Raw genomic sequence first — 20,615 nt, 5'->3', positions numbered from 1 at the left:
AGAAGTGGAACAAAAAGAAACTCCAGAATTTAAGAGAGAGGGAGGAGCAATTGCCAAGGGTAAAGAGGTTGTGAAAAAGAAGCTGCAAAGACTGAGGCCGTCACCATCATGCCTATACTGTATAGGTTGTCCCATGGACGTCCTTACACTGTCATCAGTGGCTGCCTTATCTATTTTCACCTCAGGCAGAAGCCGTCTGCCAGGCCCCGAACCGATGAGAGACACCACGCCATTGCAGTCCACTGTGCTGTTCCTCTTCCCTCCGGAGTGAGGAGCCAGCTGGTGAATGCGTGAAGAGCCTTGACTGTAGCCACTGTAGCTGTTGCGGCGGTAAGGGATGAATAGGGAACCCCGGCGGTCCTCGCTCTCCTCCACTGTACTGTGCTCGTCGTCGGCAAACTCGTTTTCTGAGCCCATGTCCTTGGAGCGGCCTTTGAAGCTGAAGATGCTGCTGCGGCTGTTGTGGCGTGACATAAACGGCGAGCCCGGGATACTCAGGAGTGACTGGAGAGGGACAGAAAGACAGACATAGATGAGTTCTTTAAGGTTATCAAAGGTCACACTGGGAGATAAAAAGAATGACACTATTTTGGTGTAATTCGGTGAATGTTGAGTCGAGATGATGTCATCCTTTGAATATGTCATCAGTGGAAAATTTAATATTTTATCAATCAAAAAGTATGACAGCACAAATGTGCACATTTTCTACCGCTTTTCCTCACGGGGGTCGCGGGGGTGCTGGAGCCTATCCCAGCTGTCTTCGGGCGAGAGGCGGGGTACACCCTGGACTGGTGGCCAGCCAATCACAGGGCACATATAGACAAACAACCATTCACACTCACATTCATACCTATGGACAATTTTGGAATGTGGGAGGAAACCGGAGTACCCGCAGAAAACCCATGTATGCACGGGGAGAACATGCAAACTGGACACAGAGATGGCCGAGGGTGGAATCGAACCCTGGTCCTCCTAGCTGTGAGGTCTGCGTGCTAACCACTCGACCGCCGTGCCGCCCAAATGTGCACTTTAATTGCACAAAGCATTCATATTAAATGCACAAAACGAAGAAGGGATAAAATGATTTTTGATTCTGAGAGCGTGTGTGAGTGATGATGTAATAGCCAAAACTTAAATCGTTAATAACTCAAAAACAATAGCAGCCCAAATGTTCATTTTAACGGCAGAAACGTAGCACAAAAAATGACACTACTTCACAATTCGGATCATGTTGAGGGGCTGGCTGATCTTTGGTTGACCTATGTAATAAACTGTAATAACTTAAAGACAAAAGCAGCACAAACATTCATATTAACTGCACAAAACAGCACAAACATAGCACAAAAAATTTGCCTATTTGACCAGAGTTTGATGTCTCAAAAGTTCACTGTCAAACATTTGAAATTAAATGTGTGTATTTTAAAGTGTATACCAGAATGCTTATGACCAGTTCCAATATATGAAAATACATATTGACATGAATAAAAAAAGTACTTATTGTATATCATATAAAAAAAGTAAAAGTAAAAATAACCTGAAATAAAAAAGTAAAATAAAAATTAAATAAATTAAACAAAATGAACTAAAAATAAAAATAAAGAAAATAAAAATAAAAATAAAAATAAAAATAAAAATAAAAATAAAAATAAAAATAAAAATAAAAATAAAAATAAAAATAATAAAATAAATTCAATTTAAATTAACTTAAAATTAAATAAAGTAAACTTCTGAGGTGTATACAAGTATATATAGTTATTTGTATTTAGGCTAAGGGCTGCACAGCGGTCGTGCGGTTAGAGCGCAGACCTCACAGTTAGGAGACCCGGGTTCAATTCCACCCTCGGCCATCTCTGTGTGGAGTTTGCATGTTCACCCCGTGCATGCGTGGGTTTTCTCCGGGTACTCCGGTTTCCTCCCACATTCCAAAAACATGCTAGGTTAATTGGCGACTCCAAATTGTCCATAGGTATGAATGTGAGTGTGAATGGTTGTTTGTCTATATGTGAACAACATAATCAACTTGTTGTTCATGTTACGCACACAGAACAACTCTGTGTCTGTCTCCTTCTCTCCATGATGGAGCAGTTGTACATGCGTTGTTGCCTTCTGGTGATGATGCATTCAAGCGCACTACATCATTCAGGCTTAACTCTGTGTTTGGCGAATAGGCTTTCAGACACAGACTGAACACAACAGAATGCATACCTGGAGAGCAGCAACGCGTATGAGCATACTTAAGGGTGAAAATATCGGAAAAATTAGTAAATGTTGCCAGAATTTTGGACACGTTTTTTTTGTTGTATTGGATCTCGTGTGTAAGCTAAATATGCTAAAACTGACAGCAGTCTACATGATGTGGCTATATTTATCTTACCTGGTTCATGATGGATGTCTTCCTGCCCAGACGGCTTCCTGGGAAACGAAGTGTGCTTCTCTTACTGCCATCATCAGACTCGGACTTGACCACCTTCTCGCTGTCCCCCTTCTCCTTCTCCTGCTCCTTCTGACGCCATTTCTTCTTGCGATTGCGCCGCTCCTTGGCACTCTTTGAGCTCAGTTTGGAGACTTCTGAGGAGCTACGAGACAGATGGCCCCCTCCTTCGTCCTCCAGTGCAGCTTCTGATACCGTACCTGCTGATGTCACCATGGCTGCAGCCTGAGAAGAATTCATAATTGTGATGAGAACAAACAATGAAATTATGTTGCAGTACAAGCCCAACCTGTGTCTCTTCCTGCTGCTTTTTCAGCTGCTCCAGCATAGCTTTGAATTCGGCCTCCTTTTGCTCAGCCTCTTCAATGGTGGCCTGGTTCTGCTCCTCGTAGGCCATGGCCACCACAGCCAGGATGAGGTTGACCAGATAAAAGGAGCCCACAAAGATAACCAGCACAAAGAAGATCATGTAGGTCTTCCCTGCCGCTCGCAGCGTCTGACGCAAAAGAACAAAGATTTAGACCACTAGAAACAAAAAACTAAGCTTGCATCTCAATTTCAGGTTTACCAGCATGTAGAGATTTTCCCAGAAGTCTTGGGTCATGAGACGAAAAAGGGTGAGGAAGGCCCATCCAAAGCTATCAAAGCTGGTGTAACCATAGTTGGGATTCCTTCCAGCTTTCATGCATGTAAAACCCTCAGGGCATCGTCTGAAAAAGACAGCATGATGTTTATCAATATCCCAGCATATTCTGATTTATGGCTGTCATGGAACATTCTACATTCTCTTTTGGAGAAGTAATGGCAATGCAACTGTTTGTCTCGTGTAATGATGGGTGAACATCGATGCGTCTGCGTATGTGTCAAGCTCAAAGAGCATGTTTCCGTGCGCGTATGGCTTTAAGAAAAAGTCACATGATCGATACAATTGCTGTCTTTGAGGTACCAACTGTGTTTATAAGAAAGGGAAGTCTGACTTTTTCTGAGTTTTCCATTTCATCCAGTGGGACATGAAAGAATAAGATTTTCACCACATGGGACAATTTTGATCATTCATTCATTTTCTACTGCTTATCCTCACGAGGGTCGCAGAGGTGCTGGAGCCTATCCCAGCTGTCTTCGGGCGAGAGGCGGTGTACACCCTGGACTGGTGGCCAGCCAATCACACATATAGACAAACAACCATTCACACTCACATTCATACCTATGGACAATTTGGAGTGGCCAATTAACCTAGCATGTTTTTGGAATGTGGGAGGAAACCGGAGTACCCGGAGAAAACCCACGCATGCATGGGTAGAACATGCAAACTCCACACAGAGATGGCTGAGGGTGGAATTGAACCCTGGTCTCCTAGCTGTGAGGTCCACTCGCCCGCCGCGCCGCCCCCATTTTGATCAGAAATCAGAAATAATTTCTTATTTCATCTTGTTCACGTCTTCCTGAGATGACAGACTTCACCTGCATTTCAGCGTCTCTTAGATGGAAATATTTGTTTTATTTTCGACGTGGGATTTGTTTTGCTGTATTGTCCTTCTAAAGCTCCTCCCTGAGTTACCACCTTATTGTGGTGGAGGAGTTGGCGTGTCCCAATGATCCTAGAAGCTAAGTTGTCAGAGGCTTTTATGCCCCTGGTAGGGTCACCCATGACTAACAGGTCCTTGTTGACGGATCAGCCGAGAAGCTCAAAGTGATACTTATGAATAAACTTTGGGCCAGGTTTTCCCTTGCCCGGGTCACTGGGACCCCCTTCTGGAGCCAGGCTTGGAGGAGGGTCACGATGGCGAGCATCTGGTGGCGGGCACACCTCGAAGACACTACATGGGTCCTCCCTGCAATGAGCTCACCACTCATGGGAGGGGCCAAAAGGGCTTGGTGCAAAGTGAGTTTGGTGGAGGCCAGAGGCGGTCCAATCCTTGGCTACAGAAGCTCTAGCTCTTGGGACGTGGAATGTCACCTCTCTGGTCGGGAAGGAGCGTCAGCTGGTTCGCAAAGTTGTGAGAAGTTCCAGCTAGATATAGTCGGACTTAGCAGGACCCACAGCAAGGGCTCTGGAACCAATGCTCTCGAGAGGGGCGTTGCCAGCAGTGAGAAGCAACGGGCAGGTGTGGCAATTCTTGTTGCGGCCCGGCTCGTGACCTGTACGTTGGAGTTTAACCCGGTGAGACGTGGGGCGACGGGTCCTGATAGTAGTTTGCTCTTATGCGCACTTGACAACAGGACACCCTGGGCTGCACCCTGGCTCTGATGTTGGGGGAGGATGCCGCTCAGACCTGGCAGGCCCAAACGTACTGTGTGGTTCTGTTGGGAACGATTGGCAGAGTCTCCTGTCAGAAGGAAGTTTCAACTCCCACCTCCAGGAGAGCTTTGACCATGTTCCAAGGAGGCGGGGGACATTGAGTTGGAATGGGCTATGTTCCGTGTCTCCATTGTTGAGGTGGCTGATAGTAGCTGTGGTCATAAGGTGGTCGGCCCCTGTCATCCCAGAACCCGTTGGTGGACACCATTGGTGAGGGATGCCATCCAGCTGAAGAGTCCTACACCGGTACCGGCAGGCCAAGCGGTCCACGGCTTTGGCAGACGCTGAGGCAAAAAATCGGATATGAAAGGAGTTTGGAGATGCCATAGGGAACAACTTCTGGACGGCTTCGAAGAGATTCTGGACCACCATTCGGCGTCTTCAGGTGAGAAAAGCAGAGCACAGTCAACACCGTGTATGGTGGTGATGGTTTGCTGCTGACCTCAACTTGAGATGATGTGACTCGGTGTAAGGAATACTTAGAAGACCTCCTTAATCCTATTGACACATGTCTTCCGCCAAGAATCTGCGCGGAATTCCTTAATTGCGGATGCTGTGGGCGTGTCTTGGTTTGTACGGACATTCCAACTATCGTGGAATCACACTCCTCAGCCTCCCTAGTAAGGTCTACTCAGGGGGTCTGGAGAGGAGGATCCCTCGGATAGTTGAATCTCGGATTCAGGAGGAGCAGTGTGGTTTTCGTACCTGGTCGTGGAAATGGGGATCAGTTCTACACTCTCAGCAGGATCCTTGAGGGTGCATGGGAGTTTGCCCGACCAGTCTACATGTGTTTTATGGACTTGGAGAAGGCATTCGACCGTGTTCCTCTGGGAATTCTGTTGGGGGGAATACTCCGGGAGCATGGGTATCGGACCAACTAATTCATGCGATTCGTTCCCTGTTTGACCGGTGTCACAGTTTGGTTCGCATTGCCGGAAATAATTCAGACCCGTTTCCAGTTGGTCTCTGCTTCTTGCAGATGATGATCTTGCTGATGACCTTCAACTCCATGGTTGAGTCCATGGTTCTCACCCGGAAAAGGGTGGAGTGCCATCTACGGGTCGGGATGAGATCCTGCCCCAAGTGGAGGAGTTTAAGTACCTCGGGGTCTTGGAACGGAAATCGACTGGTGAATTGGTGTAGAATATGCAGTGATGCAGACACCACTTACACTATGTACTATGCCCATTTAAGACGTATAGTATATTTTGCCCTACGCATAACCACTACTTACACTATGTACAGTAAAGTCTCGTTATATCGATATCGGTTATAAAGAATTACTAGTTATTACGATACTATTTTCATTTCCCGGCAAATTTCTAGTCTTTTATGATATAATTAGTTCCGTTAGTACGATACACGGTTATTATGATAATCCGGTTACTAGGATGCCCTTTTCATCTCCCGCCAGCCAATTTGGTCTGCTTATATCGATACAAAAGCAGCTTAAATCAATCTTTGCTTAAGGATTTCAATACCAAAAAAGAACACGGCGAACGGCTGCTTCCAGTCAACTTTATTTTTCACACTTCCACCACCAGAGTGCAGCACACACAGCGGAAAACACCCGTCCCTTGCGCCTACCCCTCCGGGTGGCAACACCTTCCCTATCGATAGTTCCGGGGTGAATTATGTCCCGGTAACCGGTAATCACTACAGCGTAAGTTTATTTTTATTTACTGTAGTACAAAATTTATTGTAGTACAAAAGCATGCTAGATACGCAATCCATGAACTCAAGGAGAAAATTACATGCCATATCAAAGATCCGCCCACTTTGAATGCAGTTCGGCGCAGGATCGGATATATGGATAGTCTGGTTATATCGGTATTTTTTCCGACTCCCGAGAATATCGATATAACGAGACTTTACTGTACTATGTTCATTTAAGACGTATAGTATATTTTGCCCTACGCATAAACACTACTTACACTATGTACTATGCCCATTTAAGACGTACAGTATATTTTGGCCTAAACATAAGCACCACCTACACTATGTACCATGTCCATTTAAGACATATAGTATATATAGCCCTAAACATAAGCACCACCTCCATTATAAACTATGTCCATTTAAGAAATAACACTCCATTATATAAATAATTCAACAAATTACTTTGTCATTACTTAGTCAAATGTTTTATTTTTTCTTGTGAATTCATTATTTATTTATTTATTTTGTTATTATAAAAATTTCCGTCGAATTTGATACAAATTTGATACCTGCAGCCCTAATCCACACCCTGTAATATCCAGCAGGTGTCAGTATTGAGCAACATAGCCATGCAGCACTTCAAGAGGTGTCACCTACCCATTGTAGATTATTTTAGACTCTTCTGGGGGGTCTTATTTGAGACTTTCTGAGAGAACAAAATAATCTGGGTGGACTTGGCCCTGCTAAAAGGGCTGGTCCGAACATAAGCATTCTTATTTCATGATCCAGCCACCTCACAGGTGTGGCATATCAAGACGCTGATTAGACGCTGCAACATGAGGTGATGGTCATGGATGAATGGCAGAACCATGGGCTTCAAAATCTCACCGTGGTATTTCTATACCATGATCATCAATAGTTTGTTGTCCGCAACATAAACCTGCCGATACCATAACGATGGAATTTTTAATGCACAGACCCCAGGCCCATTGTTGTGCCATTCATCCACGAGCATCACCTGATGTCAGGAAAACATAGTTTGTTATTGCACTAATACATTTTGGGGATAAAGGTCTTTAAAAAATAACAATTAAATGATTAAATTTGTATTTATTACCACATAAAAACACACACCATTACTATTAAGTACCATTTCACAGGTACAGGTGTTCAAATGCCAAAAGGTACCCATCCCTGTGTCTCAGTAGGATGCAAATTGCTAAATTGCAAAAGACCTTTATGAACCTGAGCATTATTATCTTTGTATTTTCTTTTTCAGTAGATTTTTTTTTGTGTGCTGCATGCATTCAGCGATTAAAACACCAACTTACCCAGAGTCCGAACTATTTCCACACAAGAGCGCATCATCCTGACCGGGGTAAAAATAGAAGTTAGCTATGGAGAGAAAAATAGAGAGAAGACCTCCATTAGTCATGGGGCAAGGACACGCTATATGAAACACAATGCGTTCCTTCCATGGTGCCATTTCTGAGTTGTAACTAATGTTCAATTCATGAATTAGTTCCAGGCTCAAAATGTACATTTTAACATGCTTACCTGCCACACAAGGCAGGCAGTAAGAGCGCAACATACCTGAGGCCACTCCCCACCTAAAGCCCGGTACATTTGCCGTGTGTGAGCCCAATGATCCTCACACAAATACACTCTACTCCATTCCTTCAGCACAATTCAAAAAGGTGGACCAAAGCATAGCGCATTTACACGCACATGCATCGCCAAGTCATAGAATGATTGAAATGCAGTCACTCCTCACAGGTTTTTCATGACAACCAACACATTTCATAATACAAATCAAATATTCATTCATTCATTCATTTTCTACCGCTTATCCTCACGAGGGTCGTGTGGGTGCAAGAGCCTAAACCCAGCTGTCTTCGGGCGAGAGGCGGGGTACACCCTGGACTGGTCGCCAGCCAATCACAGGGCAAATATGGACAAACAACCATTCACACTCACATTCATACCTATGGACAATTTGGAGTCGCCAATGAAGCTAGCATGTTTTTGGAATGGGGGAGGAAACCAGAGTACCCATACAGAGATGCCTGAGCGGGGAATCAAACCTGGTCTCCCAGCTGTGTGGCCTGCACGCTAACCTAATTAACTTAAAAAAGAAAAAGTAATTAACCAATTAGTAATTAACCGCCAATTAACCTAACATGTTTTTGGAATGGAAAACCCGCGCATACACGGGCAGAACATGCAAACTCCACTGGTCTCCTAGCTCCGTGGCCTGCGCGCTAACCACTCGTCCACCATGCAGCCCCCCCCACAAAAAAAAATCATTAATTCATTCATTTTCTACTGCTTTTTCCTCACAAGGGTCCCGAGGGTGCTGGAGCCTATCCCAGCTGTCTGGACTGGTGGCCAGCCAATCACAGGGCACATATAGACAAACAACCATTCACACTCACATTCATACCTATGGACAATTTGGAGTCGCCAATTAACCTAGCATGTTCTTGTAATGTGGGAGGAAACCGGAGTACCCGGAGAAAACCCACGCATGCACGGGGAGAACATGCAAACTCCACACAGAGATGGCCGAGGGTGGAATTGAACCCTGGTCTCCTAGCTGTGAGGTCTGCGCGCTAACCACTAGACCACCATGCCGCCCCATTGTAGAACATCATAACAAAAAAAATAACAACTACAAAGTAGATAAGCAGGTTTCCAGTAACATGATGGCTTACTCTCATTCATGATGTATTCGTCCCAGTCGAAGCCCCGAGAGCCGTTGGGCAGGTACCGGTCGGTCACATTGATGGGCCAAAACACACACTTTTGCCGCAGGTTCCCCATAAAGAGCTGCAGGCCGATCAGGGCAAAGACGCTGAGGCAAAAGACGGTCAGGATCATCACGTCTGAGAGCTTCTTCACAGACTGGATCAGGGCCCCCACGATGGTCTTCAGGCCTGACAACATACAACAAGCACACACACACACACAAGTACACATGCATAAAAACAGGCAAACTCACGCATACACACACACGTGGACAGATACACATAAAGTGCATGAACTCACACGAAGTCACATGTTGATGATGTTACATTTAACGATGTATCTAAATGTGACTGGTATTGAAATGAGCCTCTACTTTCCCTTTTTTTTGTTGTGTGTTCATCACTGTTAGCATCACACAGAAAGCTAAATGGCTCGTCAATGAGACTTGTGGTTGCTCACTCTCAGGAAAACAATGCCGCCTAGTGGGTTGATACAGAATTGCAGGACATGACGAAAAATATCCCTATATGCTTTCCCTGCTAACTAGTTACACGTATGAAGGAGCCATTATGTTACTAATTCACTTGCATTTTTGGGAAAGTCATCATTTATCATGTAAAAAAACAAAAGAAAAACTATTAGCATTATTATTTCCTTGCTGATACCAATATGCCGATATTGTCCAACTATCAAATTCCGATTCTGATATCAACCAATACAGATATGTGTAACATGATATTCATTTTTCTGGGGTAAAATTGTTGTAATGCAGCAATTCTCTTAAATGAATGGAGCTACTCCACCCATTCATCAATTACATATTTGGTAGAAGAATACATTTGTCTTTCTCGTGCCTTGATTTTTTATTTTTAGAATAATTTAATGTATTTTGATTTTTAAAAGGTGCTACAAAGTAGCAGCTACTTTGTGCTCTGCAGCCGATGTAATGTGAATTATGACTACTCAATACAGTTCTTACTTTCATGAAGCGCCTTTCTACAAAGAAATTATTATTATAAGTTATTGCCTCTCATTTCTACATTCAGACATGCACTAACTTGGGAAGCAGGCACCGAAAACCATGTACTGATCTTCTCACATATTCACTATTCACAATCAGCGTGCTTTGCTGTACTATTTTTGTAAATGGCTAATACTGTTGTTGTTGGCCATTCTGCATTGTTGGTTGCTCGTATCTTGTTATCTACATACGATGTTGCTGTGATATGTTTTAGCACTTTCTTAAAAATATAGTAAGAATTATGTATGCTACTTTTTTTTTTTACTTTTTTTTAACTCAGAGCTCACCATTTTCTTCTGACATATCACATTATTGAAAAGCAAAATATACAGTAAACGCAAAAAAATATGTAGTTATTGTTGTATTGTATTTTGTTGTTTTGTTTAAAAACAAAAAAAGCCCTCAAATGACACACCACTACAACATTGCAACCATGTGATGGTTGAGGAAAGCTGACAATGCAGTGTGCACCTTTATAACATATTGAGCGTGGAAAGTGGAATTGTGCTTCCTAACCATAAATAATATATATAATACAGAGCAATAGAAGTGTAGCCTGCAGGTGCATTGTTTTTGAGGGCGTAATATCCCAACTGCATCAGCATCGCAGCCATCTTGCTCACATCTCGCGGATGTGAGCGTCTTCATCACAAACACAAGAATGGACAGGCAAAAAGGCATTTTTGTGACACAAATGTATTCCTCTTTTGAACGCATATTGTTTTGAAAAGTCAAACTCCTTGTCAAACTACCTTCTTCATGACCAAAATCCGACCAGAACCTGACTTTAATATATATATTTTTTCCATTTGTCCATTTTGTATAGCACTAATAAGTTATATAAACACAATTTCTTAATATAAAATGTCTTGGGTTTTTTCTCCATCAGATGATTTTTAATAGAAGTTGCTTCACATGCAAGTTCCTGTGGACACAAAATAAACACTCATCACAGCAGCTAAATGGGATGTTTCCATCAGAAAAAATCATTTCAGAATAATTTCCATTCCTTTCAGATTTCAGATGAGCAGGCATACTATCTACTATGTACTATAACTATACTATGATTACCACTCGGCTGCAAAACTCTACTCTGAATAAATCTGAATAATACGTAAACACCCTTGTGTTCATGTCAAATAGGTCGGCCATCATTGAAATGATGACAATGGTTTTACTGGCCGATTGCAGATAAATAGGCGTGTCACCGTCGGAAACATCCCCGAATAGCTGCCGTTCAAATAGCAAGCTCCATTCAACAAATCACACCAGGGGCACCAAGCAGGAGGTGGAGACGAGGAAGAGAGGAGAGGCGAGGAAGAGCAATGAGAGGTGCCATGCAGGTCATTTAAACGCCAAGGCTGAAGATGCTCACCATTGCCTTTCCTACCCTAACATGCAAAGACTGCTCTTATGTCCAACCGTTATAATGCACAGGTCGTATGTACATTATGATCTGAAATTCTCTATTTCTGGATATATGCTGTGATTTTTAATGACATTTTAATATCTACAAGATAGCTCATTAATTCCCCTTGAAGCCAAACTTGTAAAAAAAAAAAAGCAAGTGTCTCCAAGCATCATGCAGCGCTGATCTGCAATCAGATTAGGCTTGACAGTCTTAAGGCGCAGCACAATATCGATGACATGTCATATCAAAAGCATCCAGATTTCAATTTGGGATGATCAGTGGCGTAACGAGTGATTTGACATCTTCTTCCGAGTCCCTTGTTGTTGACTACAGCCTCAAATTAAAAAAAATATATTATTTGGTGCCCCTCCAGGAATGATGCTAACATTACGTGCGAATGGACAAACAAACGCGCGATGAGGAATTGATGACCTGATGGTTAAGCTTTGACTTTGGTTGAGCAATGCTCCAGTTTTCCATTTCAGTCAGATTTTAACAAAGTTCGACAAAGTTTTTGTTGATGTGGCAAACATTTCCAAATAAACCATAGTATTGTGGAATTACAGCAGCAGTAACAACACATCAACAGTGTGGTAAAACTAACCTGTCCCATGTTCTTGTTTAATACACGCGACACTGTATGATAAACCAAGACAATGTACCAAAACCGAGGCAATATTTTGGCCAAACTTGGTGGAAAACCAAATCATACGACAACAGGATTGTTCCAAAACCAAGATTCGAACATTGATTACAATGTTCCAAAAATGGACTGACTCGTACTCAGAATAACACAAACATATTATTTTTTTGGGTTAGGGTTAATGCGTTATTTATGTCTTTGGGCGAGAGGTGGGGTACACACTGGTCGCCAGCCAATCACAGGGCACATATAGACAAACAACCATTCACACTCACATTCATACCTATGGACAATTTGGAGTGGCCAATTAACCTAGCATGTTTTTGGGATGTGGGAGGAAACCGGAGTACCCGGAGAAAACCCGGAGTCATTGGTGACTCCAAATTGTCCATGAGTGGGAATTGTCGATATGTTCAGTTTCACTGAACTGCCATTGAGGTGGCCACCAGTCCAGGGTGAACCCCGCCTCTCACCCAAAAACAGCTGGGATAGGCTCCAGCATACCCGCAACCCTTGCAAAATTAGATTTTGGGGCCCTCATAGATGGGAAATACAGTAATTAATTATTTTTTCTTTTTTTAAGTTAATTATGTTAGCGCGCAGGCCACACAGCTGGGAGACCAGGTTTGATTCCCCGCTCGGCATCTCTGTATGTATGGGTACTCTGGTTTCCTCCCACATTCCAAAAACATGCTAGGTTAATTAGCGACTCCAAATTGGAAGGTATGAATGTGAGTGTGAATGGTTGTTTGTCTACATATATGTGCCCTGTGATTGGCTGGCCACCAGTCCAGGGTATACCCTGCTTCTCACCTGAAGACAGCTGGGATAAGCTCCAGCATGCCCACGACCCTTGTGAGGATAGGATCAGGAATAATGCTCTTGGGGGCCCCCTATTGGTCACGGGGCCCTGAGCAGGTGTCTTAAGTTAGCATAGCGGACACATTGTGTATTTGATTCATTTGCTTTTCCACAGTAAATGGTTATGGCTAGTTTTGGTGTTGAATTTTGTCAAAATCATTTAAAAATAAATGTGACTATATTAAATGTGCCAGTGTATGGCGCTGTGTGAGGGCCACATGTTTCATAACTTGAAAAAATACACGCCAGGGGTGATCATGAGAGGTTGTGGATAAAGGCTTCAGAGAACGTAGGAACTAAAACAATTCACCTCAACTCGTCCTGGAGGCTGCATGACCTTGAAATGACTTCTAAACTTGAGTGTGTACATGGTGTGTTGAAAAAAGAACACCAGTGCCACACGAGTTTTTCCCCCCTCTTTTTTTGACCGATGCGACTTTTCTGGAATATATGGTGCAGAAAAGTCATTGAAATACAAATATTACCGAATACATTCGAATACTACAGGGTTCATTCAGAGGACGGGATGATGTGTCACTAGATAAATGTTGTAGACATTCTCCAAATGCTACCATGTGTGTTTTATTTCCTGTGATGTCCACTGTGTTGGGTAATAGGAGTATAAAGGTGACTATAGGGGTGTTATACATGTCTACAGGGCTCTAATAATGTAAAAAAGCATATTTAAAAGGTGGTAAACAGGTCTCCTATGCTCCAACTGTGAAAGTATTCCATTTATAAATAAGGAAATCTACGTTACAGATCAAACGTACAGGCCAAAAAGTGTTTGATAATATATCGAAGGAGCACCACATGTTCACACGTTACGCCACTGGAGTTGACAAACACATTGCAAAGAGCATCCATTTTATTGTTTGTTATTGCTATTAAAATAACAAGACTGCTAAGCCTATCAAAAATGTATTGCTACCATTTTTGATTAGTAGAAGAAACAAATGACAAAAAAGTTAATTCCATTCTCTTTCTCTAAATAAAGCAATGGCAGAATGAAGGAAGACTAACAGCTAAGCTCAGCCTTAGTGTTTAAACGGGAGTCTCACCTGGAATGACAGAAATAGTTTTCAATGCTCGGAGAACCCTGAACGTTCTGAGCGCCGACACATTCCCAAGGTCCACAAACTCTGTTATATATCTGTAACGAGGTAGGACGACACACAGAGCAGAACTCCATGACACAACACAACACACAATAACACGCACGCATGGACGTGCAGGAGCACGACACCATCACCACCATCCAAGACCAGGAGGGGACACCACAGTGAGAGAAAGAAAGAAGAGAAGGAGAGACAGACCGAGAGAAGCCCAGTCTGACTAGTGGGAGGAGGAAGATGAATGAGGAAGAGGAGAGGATAGGCACTGGAACAAAACCACAGCTAACATCAACCCGGCGACTCGCCCTCCCGCCCACACAAACACCTGGTCTGTCTTACCTGGGATAACTGAAATTGTTTTCAAAGCCCTCAGAACCCTGAACGTACGCAGAGCTGACACATTGCCTAGGTTTACAAACTCTGTTATATACCTGCAAGGTGGATCAGACACAGGAACTCAGCAGCCGTCCCACAGACGTTGTCACATCACATTCACATAGGTGACTAATGTTTATAAACTGTGGCTACGACCCAGCAGGTAGTAGATGAGTGAGGAACAACATACTCGCTAGCCACAACAAAAGGTACACCTGACAAAAGTGAAAGTGCCTTCTGATTCAGTAAGTTACTCTTTGCCAAGATATGAACAGTCCAGAACTTTTGACTGGAAAAAATAAATGTTAAAAATAAATGTTAAAAGGTTATGCCTTGATTAGCATGTCATTTGATTGTGTAAGAAAGTCACCTTAAATGTTCATGTATCCCTTTCATCCGTCATTTGGAATGGTTTTCCGCGTGGAAAACTATCAAAACTATAAAAACATTTTTTAGATATATTCAGAACACAGTGTATTAACACAACAGGAGACGCGCCAACTAAAAAATGGGGTGAATGTTAACCCAGGTTCCAACAAACAATATTTTGCAAATGATTGAGGGGAAAAAGTAGGTATTTGTACCAGATTTGTTAGTTTTATACGTACCAACCAAATTCTGTATGTACTATCGCATACTGATTCACATAAAACCAAACGTTACCATGTTTCCCAAAATGCATCTGTGCAAATGTGAGTGGGAGTGGGACTGGAAGAATAGACGATTGCTGGATTGCAGTCGGCAACCAGCTTAAGCAAAATGTAAAAATCTGAATTTATACTCATTTTAATTTGCGCATTATCAATAAAGATTTAGGGTTAGGTGTACTGGTTCAATGACACCAGGTGGACTGGTGCAGTATCTACAATGACACCAGGTGGACTGGTGCAGTATCTACAATGACACCAGGTGGACTGGTGCAGCCTCGAGACTGAGGCCAGGTGGACAGGTGCAGTATCTACAATGACACCAGGTGGACTGGTGCAGTATCTACAATGACACCAGGTGGACTGGTGCAGTGTGTCTGCAGTGAGGCCAGTTGGACTGGTGCAGCATCTGCAGGAAGGCCAGGTGGATCGTAGAGGTGCGTCTGCATTGAGGACAAGTGGACTGGTGGGGGTCTGCAGTGAGGCAAGGTGGACTGGTGTGTCCTCTGCAGTCAGGCAAGGTGGACTGGTGTTTCATCTGCAGTAAGGCCAGGTGGACTGGTGCAGGGTCTGCAGTAAGGACAAGTGGACTGGTGTGGGGTCTGCAGTCAGGCCAGGTGGACTGATGCATCATCTGCATTAAGGCCAGGTGGTCTAGTGTGGGGTCTGCAGTCAGACCGAGTGGACTGGTGCGTCATCTACAGTAAGGTCAGGTGGACTGGTGCCTCACCTGCAGTAGGGCCAGATGGACTGGTGCGGGGTCTGCAGTCAGGCCAAGTAGACTAGTGCGGGGTCTGCAGTAAGGCCCGGTGGACTGGTGCGAGGTCTGCAGTAAGGCCCGGTGGACTGGTGCGAGGTCTGCAGTAAGGCCCGGTGGACTGGTGCGAGGTCTGCAGTAAGGCTCGGTGGACTGGTGCAGGGTCTGCAGTCAGGCCAAGTGGACTGGTGCGTCATCTACAGTAAGGCCAGGTGGACTGGTGCCTCACCTGCAGTAGGGCCAGATGGACTGGTGCGGGGTCTGCAGTCAGGCCAAGTGGACTAGTGCGGGGTCTGCAGTAAGGCCCGGTGGACTGGTGCGAGGTCTGCAGTAAGGCTCGGTGGACTGGTGCAGGGTCTGCAGTCAGGCCAGGTGAACTGGTGTGGCGTGTGCGGTCAGGCACAGTGGTCTGGTGCCTCACCTGCAGTAGGGCCAGATGGACTGGTGCGGGGTCGACAGTAAGGCCCAGTGGACTGGTGCAGGGTGAGCGGTCAGACCAAGTGGACTGGTGCCTCACCTGCAGTAAGGCCACGTGGAATGGTGCAGGGTCTGCAGTAAGGACAAGTGGACTGGTGCGGGGTCTGCAGTAAGGACAAGTGGACTGGTGTGGGGTCTGCAGTCAGGCCAGGTGGACTGGTGCATCATCCACAGTAAGGCCAGGTGGTCTAGTGTAGGGTCTGCAGTCAGACCAAGTGGACTGGTGCGTCACCTGCAGTAAAGCCAGGTGGACTGGTGTGGGGTCTGCAGTCAGGCCAAGGTGCACTTGTGCGGGGTCTGCAGTAAAGCCAGATGGACTGGTGCGTCATCTACAGTAAAGCCAGGTGAGAAGCACTGTAGGGTGAGTAGAACTTCTCCTCCAGATGCCTCCTTGGGGCCAAAAATGAACAAAGCAGCCAAGGAGAGGAAAGTCTAGGGTTATTGTATTAGGATGCTGCCCCCGCAATGCAACCCAACACCAAGCGGCGTGGCTCAGCTGGTACACTGGTCGTCTCCCAACCCTCCCAACCTGTGGGTTTGATCCTCTGTCCTGCTGTGATTATGTGAAAGTATCCTTAGCCAATACTGAACTGCGTCATCGGTAGGTATCAAAGCATGTTGACACTATGTGGCCAAAGTACTCCAAACTTCAAATCATTATATGGATGAAGGACACCTGTCACAGAAACAGTCTGTCCCATCACCATCGGCAAGACCAAAGATCTGTCAACGAACCGTACGGACAAGATTGTAGACCTGCATGTGAGTGGAATGTTCATATTGCTAACAAGAGGATAATTTTCCTCTGGCTCACACTGGATCCGTCGCAGCGGCGGTGCTGATTCTAATCCGTCTTCCGCTCTGGCTGCGGAAACTGCGCTCACAGCAGATGTCCACGCTATAACTAGCCTTGTATACACAAACTTCTTATAAACAAGAAGCATATTTGGCTGCACAGCTGCGGTGTAGTATATTTGTTTTTTTTGGTGCTGTGAAATAATGTGTATTATAGACTGCACGACTTGCATGAGTTTCGGTTGGTAGCCATCTTCTTTATGGATTGATCTCATGTGCTTGAACAACACTGCGCAACTCTACTGTGCGCGCTACAGCAGCTGAGAAGGGACCTTACAGAGATCACCTCTTCTTGCGGACGGACCAGAGTCCAGAGTTCACGCATAAAGAGACCTAGTGAGCTCAAACGTCCAGTTGGTTCAGGCAGAAGACAGACTAAACTGACACACTTTTGACTTCATATAATAAGTAAATCCATAAACTTTTTTCATGTTCATTATTATTAAATTGACCAAGCGTCTGTGACATCTTCGGCACCCGAAGTTAGAACCTGAACGGATTCTTTCTGTCTTGTCGTAGAGCCAGCGCAGACAAGGCGATGCCGTGCGAAGCTGGTGTGAGCCTACAACAAGCATTTCAATATTATGGAATACTTCCGGCTGCCGCGACCGATCCAGTGTGATCCCGGGGTTACAACAGCAAGGGATTGAATACTTATTTGTATATACATATACAGAGTATGTTTACGCTGAATAAATAGACAGTAGTGATATCAAAATGTGCATCTAGTGCAATCAAACGGTAAAATGTAAAGAAAGAAAGTCATGAATATGTATTGTTATTTCAGTAACTCTGGCAAACTGCGTATTGCTCATGCTTTTTGGTGCAGGTTTACCTCATGTGTGGCCAGCAAATATATTGATCAACATAAGCTGTGACATCACCTCACCATTTGTAGGGGCCAAGAGATGCAATTCAGCGACACATGGCATCACTGAGGGGTTTAAGATTGTACTAAATCGCAGTGGCTTTCAAAGCGTCGGGCTCGCCTTCCATGGGAGGAGCCAAAAGACCACGGGGGAGGCAAGCAGCCAGACAAAAAAAAAGAAAAACATCTTCTCTTTTCAGTTACAAAACGCATTGCATCCTAGTACAAAAATCCACAAAAATCAGCATTTCAGCAAGGAGGGGAGGCCAAAAAGTACATTATAATTTGAATTATTTTGATTCTATAAAAAATATCAATACATTTAAATTAAAAACATATTGTTTAACTGTAATCAAGACTGAATTAACAATACTTTAATTATATTCAATACAGCACATTTTCAAAGAATAATAAATCCATGACTTTGTGGGGCCAACAATACAGAATGGTGAGAAACCAAAGATCCATCCAAAAGGGGGAGGCTCACTCTGCCACACTTTGAAAACCACTTTCACATTCAAATTACCCGACAGCACACTGCTCATTTTTTTAATGAATGCAAAAATAAAATTGACTTATTGAAGGTCCACCTCACTATGTGTTCACTTTCTTCTCAATTTCGTTCCCCTTCACAACATCCACTTGTTCAACTCTATATACTCTATAACTCTATGAAAAAGTGTTCCCCTTCCCAATTTATTTTTTTTTTGCATGTTTTGTCACACTTAAATATTTCAGATGAAACAAATGTCAATTTGTCAATGCCAACACAACTGAACAAAAATTGCAGTTTGAAATTAAACCTTTTATGAAGGAAGAAAAAAAATTCAAATCTACTTGTCCGTGTGTGAAAAAGTGATTGAGCCCTAAAGCCGATAACTGCACTCAAGTAATAATTGCTGCAATGGCTGCAATTAAACATCAATGATCCAACACACTAAGGAATGCGCACCTGAACTAAACAGACAGGCAACTTAACTAGCAGCAGGTGCAAAAGATGAAAGAAAATTCAAACAGAGAGTCATAGAAGAAGGAAAGAGAGGAAGAACTACAAAATAAAGGCATGAAAGCCGGAACTAAGGCATAAACACAACAATGATACAAGCTGATAATGACACAGATAATGACAGTACCCCCCATCAGGTCGGATCCCAAACGTCCTAGCACTTCAAAGTAAAAAAAAAAGAGGGGTGGGTGGGAGGACAGGTGGTGGGTTGCCAGTGGGACCCCTACGGTGGGATGGCCAGGATGGTAAGCCCATCAGAGCAGAGGCAGAAAGAGATTAGACCTGACATGGACCAAAAGCAGGAAGCGACTCAGCCTGAGGTGGAGCAGAGGCAGGAAGTGACTCGTCCTGATATGGAGCAGAAGGAGGTGACGTCTCATCCAGCAGCAGAAGTGGGCTGTGCTCCTGGTAGGGAGCCCTGCATTTTGACTTGCAAGTGGAGGGAGCGGACTGTGCTTCCTCAGATGCACAACAGATGGAAGTACTAGCCCCCACTTCAAAAGGCAGACGTCGTTCACTGTGACCACCAAAACCAGGGACTGCCACCACCGACTCGGTCCCCTAAACCGAAAACACAGGGTCCTGTGCCGTGGTGCCTGGACAGCCTTGAACCACCATGGCACTGGCACTAAGCATGTCTGAGGCTTGGAGTGTTGACGAAGAGGACAGCAGGGGCTTGGTGGGGTGGGGTCAGTGTGTTTGGGGCAGCCCCTGGCTACACATGGACACAAGCCTGCCATTTGGCCCCCCCACACCCAGTCCTCCGGCTCCATCAGGTCTAAAAGTCACTCTCCACAAGGTCGGAGCAGGTTCATTTTCTGTCACTTTTCGGCTTTATGGTGATGCGGAGACAACTCAGAGGATGCAGAGAGCGGGACTCGAATGCAGGTAAAGTATATACTTTAAATAGAGCTGTCCAAAATAACGTGTTAACGGGGGTAAGTGACACTCCAAGGCACTTTGACACTGTTAGCACATTTACAGTACCTACTGATGACAGCATCAGGAGCAACTGGGGGTTCGGTATCGGCATTGATCACAAGAGGACGAAGGATTGAACCCTCAACCTTCAGGTTGGGAGACGATCACTGTTACCACCTTAGCCATGCCGCCTCCGTTAAGTAATTAATATGATGTTATATTTTTCCATTAAGCAGTACAATTCAGCATATACTGTATGTATGAACATGTAATGAGAAGCAGGTATGATAGAGCACAACAGAAGTAAAGGCGAATAGAAACTCAACAAAACAGAACAGGAAGTAACTTCAAAATAAGATCACAGAACCAGAACTAATGCATAAAAGATGAACATAAGCAACGCCTTTTATGGTCCCGCCACAGCATCCCAAGACGATTGAGGTCAGGAATTTGACTTCATTTGGTTTTTCTTCAGCCATTCAGAGGTGGACTTGCTGCTGTGGGTTTGGATCATGGTCCTG

At 44.3% G+C, this 20,615-nt stretch overlaps 1 protein-coding gene across 6 annotated transcripts in view; it reads right to left on the bottom strand.

The window, feature by feature from the left end:
• scn8ab (sodium channel, voltage gated, type VIII, alpha subunit b) overlaps window positions 1–20,615 on the bottom strand; it is a 70,015-nt gene that overhangs the window by 27,044 nt on the left and 22,356 nt on the right. For 2 of the 6 annotated variants that reach the window (XM_058054339.2, XM_058054342.2), the window contains exons 6-12: window positions 14,135–14,226; window positions 9,104–9,325; window positions 7,721–7,784; window positions 3,000–3,141; window positions 2,721–2,927; window positions 2,375–2,656; window positions 148–504 (exon numbers count right to left, since the gene is read on the bottom strand). In XM_058054339.2, coding sequence (XP_057910322.2) covers window positions 148–504; window positions 2,375–2,656; window positions 2,721–2,927; window positions 3,000–3,141; window positions 7,721–7,784; window positions 9,104–9,325; window positions 14,135–14,226 — 1,366 coding nt within the window. Of the gene's footprint in view, window positions 1–147; window positions 505–2,374; window positions 2,657–2,720; window positions 2,928–2,999; window positions 3,142–7,720; window positions 7,785–9,103; window positions 9,326–14,134; window positions 14,227–14,527; window positions 14,620–20,615 lie in introns of all 6 variants that reach the window. The other 4 variants (XM_058054343.2, XM_058054340.2, XM_058054346.2 and 1 more) reach the window with 4 other exon arrangements.

This window comes from Doryrhamphus excisus, linkage group LG18 (assembly GCF_037039965.1).
Source record: "Doryrhamphus excisus strain RoL-2023G ecotype Guam linkage group LG18, RoL_Dexc_Guam_v1.1, whole genome shotgun sequence".
Taxonomy (NCBI): domain Eukaryota; kingdom Metazoa; phylum Chordata; class Actinopteri; order Syngnathiformes; family Syngnathidae; genus Doryrhamphus; species Doryrhamphus excisus.
This window is presented reverse-complemented; position numbering and strand designations above follow the sequence as displayed.